The 5,000-nt window shown below is 45.6% G+C and overlaps 1 protein-coding gene across 1 annotated transcript in view; it reads left to right on the plus strand.

Annotated features, from left to right (window-relative positions):
- inppl1a (inositol polyphosphate phosphatase-like 1a) overlaps positions 1-5,000 on the plus strand; it is a gene marked incomplete at its 5' end in the record, with an annotated part of 8,139 nt that overhangs the window by 2,442 nt on the left and 697 nt on the right. Inside the window, 8 exons of the mRNA XM_083548770.1 lie at positions 261-437; positions 1,337-1,492; positions 2,744-2,825; positions 3,044-3,157; positions 3,313-4,063; positions 4,212-4,348; positions 4,677-4,772; positions 4,874-5,000. The exon at positions 4,874-5,000 is cut by the window's right edge and continues 697 nt beyond it. Coding sequence (XP_083404896.1) covers positions 261-437; positions 1,337-1,492; positions 2,744-2,825; positions 3,044-3,157; positions 3,313-4,063; positions 4,212-4,348; positions 4,677-4,772; positions 4,874-4,901 — 1,541 coding nt within the window. The 3' untranslated portion in view covers positions 4,902-5,000. The remainder of the gene's footprint in view (positions 1-260; positions 438-1,336; positions 1,493-2,743; positions 2,826-3,043; positions 3,158-3,312; positions 4,064-4,211; positions 4,349-4,676; positions 4,773-4,873) is intronic.

Genomic DNA, 5,000 nt, shown 5'->3' on the forward strand with positions numbered 1-5,000 from the left:
CTCTCTTTCTCTCTGTCTTTCTCTCCCTCTCTTTCTCTGTCCCTCTCTCTCTCCCTCTCTCTGTCTGTCTCTCTCTCTGTCTCTCCCTCCCTCTCTCTCTCTCTCCCTCTCTCTGTCTGTCTCTCTCTCTGTCTCTCTCTCCCTCTCTCTCTCTCTCTCTCTCTCTCTCTCTCTCTCTCTCTCTGTCTCTCCCTCTCTCTCTCTCTCTCTCTCTCTCTCTCTCTCTCTCTCTCTCTCTCTCTCTCTCTCTCTCCTTACAGAGTTTAAGAAGAGTTATGAGAACGATTCTCAGAGCAGTGATAATATAAACTTCCTGCGTGTGAGCTGGTCCTCGAAGCAGCTGACCACACTGAAACCCATTCTGTCTGACATCGAGTACCTGCAGGACCAGCACCTGCTGCTTACTGTCAAATCCCTCGATGGATACGAGTCTTATGGTGTGTGTGTGTGTGTGTGTGTGTGTGTGTGTGTGTGTGTGTGTGTGTGTGTGTGTGTGTGTGTGTGTGTGTGTCAAGTCAAGTTTATTTGTATAGCGCTTTTCACAACACACATCGTCCCAAAGCAGCTTTACAGAAATCAACAGTGAAGGTGAATGGTGTGTGTTTATCCCTGATGAGCAGCCGTGGAGACTGTGGTGAAGGAAAAACTCCCTTAGATGTTATGAGGAAGAAACCTTGAGAGGAACCAGACTCAAAAGGGAACCTCATCCTCATTTGGGTGACATCAAGAGTTTGATCATAAATCTTTCAACACTACAGAACACTGGAGAGTGAGAACTAACATGAGCACTGGAGTATAAGATTATGAGGAAATGTTCTTTCTACAGTCTATATGGTCAGTAGCTCCTAGTTTTATAAGCTCAGCATTTGTGATCATCACAGATCCAGCATCAGCTTCTCCATGCCAGAGCCTTTAAACACTCCAGGAGGTCCAATGTCAAAACCCCACACGTGTGTGTGTGTGTGTGTGTGTGTGTGTGTGTGTGTGTGTGTGTGTGTGTGTGTGTGTGTGTGTGTGTGTGTGTGTGTGTGTGTGTGTGTGTGTGTGAGGAAGCGGTCATGACTGATCTATGAATATTTCATTTTTACTGTAGTGGGTTAATGAGACTTACACAACTACATACAAATATTTATACTTTTTATTTGTATTTATAATCAACAAATTATAATTCAATGATGCAAACACACACACACACACACACACACACACACACTAAACTTTGATTAGTGATATCATGTCTGGCCTGTCTTTTAATGCTGTGTGTGTGTGTGTGTGTGTGTGTGTGTGTGTGTGTGTGTGTGTGTGTGTGTGTGTGTGTGTGTGTGTGTGTGTGTAGGAGAGTGTGTGTTGGCTCTAAAGTCGATGATTGGTAGCACAGCTCAGCAGTTCCACACATACCTGTCTCACCGAGGTGAAGAGACTGGCAACATTCGCGGCTCCATGAGGGTTAGAGTGCCTTCTGAGAGAATGGGAACCAGAGAGAGACTGTATGGTGAGTGTGGGTGTGTGTGTTTTTTTTGGGGATTGAAGAAGTACATTTTCTCAATTTGCATTTTCAGTTCTTCTGTTTCTGGAGTCTCAGAGCATCCAGTCAGGTTCAGTGTAATGTTCTTCACATGGAGCTTTAAATAGCAGATTAAATCCATCATTATAGTTACACACTCAGGAGACTCTCAGTGTCTCGAGTCCAGATAAATGTGGAGGGTTGTGTTATGAAGGACATCCAGTATAAAACATGCACCAAATCAAATATACGGATCAGGAATCAGAATTTCATAGTGGATCAGTCGAGACCTGAGTTACCAACCACCACCACAGGAATCATTAACAACAGGGTACTGGTGGAAACTGTGCTACTGTTGTCTGATGGAGGAGAAGGAGAGGAGGAAGACATCTACAGAGACAGCAGGAAAAGGAGGAGTGGAGGAGAAGTGGAGGTTCGGGTTGGTACTATAAATGTTGGTACTATGACTGGTAAAGGGAGAGAGGGAGCTGATATGATGGAGAGGAGAAAGGTAGAGATGTTGTGTGGAAAGGGAGTAAGAGCAGGAACATTGGAGGTGTTTAAACTGTTTTATCATGGTGTGGATGGGAAGAGAAATGGTGTAGGGGGGATTCTGAAGGAAGAGTACAGTAAGAGTGTAGTGGAGGTGAAGAGAGTTTCTGATAGGGTGATGATCGTGAAGCTGGAAGATGAAGGGATGATGATAAATGTCATCAGTGTTTATACTCCACAAGTTGGCTGTGAGATGGAGGAGAAGGAAAAATTCTGGAGTGAGTTAGATGAAGTGGTAGAAGGTAGGAGAATGCTGAGGATGGAGAGACCAGGAAGGAGGAAAAGAGGAAGACCAAGGAGGAGGTTTATGGATGTGGTGAGGGAAGACATGCAGGTAGTTGGTGTGAAAGAGGCAGATGTAGAGGACAGGGGGGTATGGAGACGGATGATCCACTGTGGAGACTCCTAATGGGAGCAGCTAAAAGAAGATAATAACAGTGCAGATTCAGAAATCATTAGACTCGTCCAATCAGCTGTCAGGATGAGCTCCTCAGGGTTTCCTGCTAGTGATTTACATGTAAATTGTTTGATTTCCATCAAGTATTTTTATGTGCTAAATTATTTTTAATTGAGTCTTTAGTCATAATCTGTGCACTGTGTTGAGGTGTTTGTGTGTTTATTTTGTGGATTTAATAAACCAGTACATTTCTGTTGTTTTTGTATTTCATACTTTTGTGTGTGTTTCAGAGTGGATTAGCGTTGATAAGGACGAGACCGGAGGGCCAAAAGGGAAAACGCTGCCCCCTAGAGGCGGACATGATTACATCAAGTGAGAAAATGATCACAGATTCCTCTCCTCTGTGAAAGTGTAAAAGTGTAAATATGTGGGGGATATTAACATTTAACACACGTTTATATACTCACTGTTTACTCTCACTCACACAAATATCTTTCTGTTGCAATAATTTGGAGATTAGTGAATATTGATGATGCTAATGGTAGCATTAGCAATGATGATGGTGATGATGGTGGTTTGGTTTCCTGCAGACCAATAACGAGCAGGAAGGAGCTGAGTAAAGTTTCAGAGGAGGGAGAGAAAAACACTACAGGACGACCTGCATACACACACACTACTTCTAAAGAGGATAACACGCAGACCAGGTAAACACACACACACACACACACACACACACACAGGTTGTGTCAAGTGTGTAATCAGCTGGTCCCCGAAAGCAGAACATTTGGTCTTAGTTTTAATGCCGTGTGTGTGTGTGTGTGTGTGTGTGTGTGTGTGTGTGTGTGTGTATTTTTGACAGATCTAAACAGACAGAGTCTGCTGATGGAGACGCTACCACATGCAAAAATAGCTTCAACAACCCCGCCTACTATATTCTTGAGGGTGTTCCTAACCAGTCAGCTGCTCTGGCTGCAGACCTGCTCCCAGGTTCTACCCTCTCTCCACCAGCTGCATCCAAATCGCCGCCCCCTGCAGGTGGAGCTGGAAAAGGAAAAGGTTCCATCCAAGGCCTTAAACAGACAAGTGGTCGTTCAACGCGGCCAATCAGTGAGGAGGGTGGAACCTCTGAGGAAGACGTAAGTTCGGGGCTGACCCGCCCACCTCCAGACTTCCCGCCCCCGCCTCTTCCTAAAAGTGCCCTCGAAGTGTCGGACACCTCGTTTTTTCAGAAAGAAAACAAACCCCGGCTGCATCCCGATTTGGCAGATATCAAGATTCCGGCAAATGTTTCCTCCAAGCCTCTCCCCTCCCCTAGTTTTGCCCCACCCACGGGAGGCGGAGCTTTCTGTCTGGATTCTTCTCTGGGGCCCTCAGCTTTTAGAAGAGGAGGCGGGGCTTCAGGAGCAGACGATCAATCATGTTCAGTCCTTCATTTGGCCAAGAAACTGAGTGAAGTGGAATATGTGGCTGGAACAGGAGGTGCTGGAGGGGCAGGAGTTAAAGGGGGCGGAGCCATTCACAATCGAGGAATGGGATTTGGTGAAAGCTGTCGCACTTTTCCCCCTCGCTCTATTCCAGAAGAGATCATGACTGAGGACCTTCCTGAGGAGGTGAGAGGGTGGTCTGCAACAATTCTATCTTCTCATCTTTTTACACTTCATCTGTCAGTCTTATTTGATTCATCTCTCGTGATAAATCACTCGAATTGTGTTATTTTCCTGTGTGTGTGTGTGTGTGTGTGTGTGTGTGTGTGTGTAGGCTATGTGGCAGGGTGGTAGCAGCAGCAGTAGTCTGTCGGTGGACTCCAGCGTGGGCGAGTGGCTGCAAAGACTCGGACTGGAGCGCTACGAGGAGGGATTGCTGAGGAACGGCTGGGATGACCTCGAGTTCCTCAGGTAAGACTTGTAACACACTCACACACACACACACACACACACACACACACACACACACGGTCCATGTTTATAGTGATGTCTGGTGTGTCACTGTATTAAATTCTTTTGTCATTAGTATTGATTATGAATTGTGAAACTCGTCTACACGTATCTGAGAGTTGGGTTTGAGTGTATTTTCAGCTGAATCAGGAGTTTTCTGGTTTTTTCCCCCTCACATGGTTCGTGTGTTTCTGCTTCTCTGAGTGGACTTTCTCTCATTAACACTTTCATGTGAACTGAATTTAATCGTAATTCTTCTGTTTCACTGATGTGAACAAACTGTTTTCAGTGACATCACTGAGGAGGACTTGGAGGAGGCAGGTGTGCTAGACCCCGCCCATAAGATGATCCTATTGGCCAGTTTAAGACAACAACAGCAGCAGAAGTGAGCAGAAACTCTGCATTACTAACATGACTAGCATCACTTGACCTTCATTCTCCATCCTCAACCTTCCTCTTTAACCTTCATCTTCATCCTCAACTCAGCCGAGTTCTAACAGAAGTCCACATTTGAGACACAGATTCACTACAGGCCTGCAGCTGGGGATCAACTTCCTGCTTCCTCACAGAGGAGGAAGTGACCTCACCTAAACACACCTGAAAGCTTCGCCCA

The sequence above is a fragment of the Silurus aristotelis genome, assembly GCF_946808225.1.
Source record: "Silurus aristotelis genome assembly, chromosome: 8".
NCBI lineage: Eukaryota > Metazoa > Chordata > Actinopteri > Siluriformes > Siluridae > Silurus > Silurus aristotelis.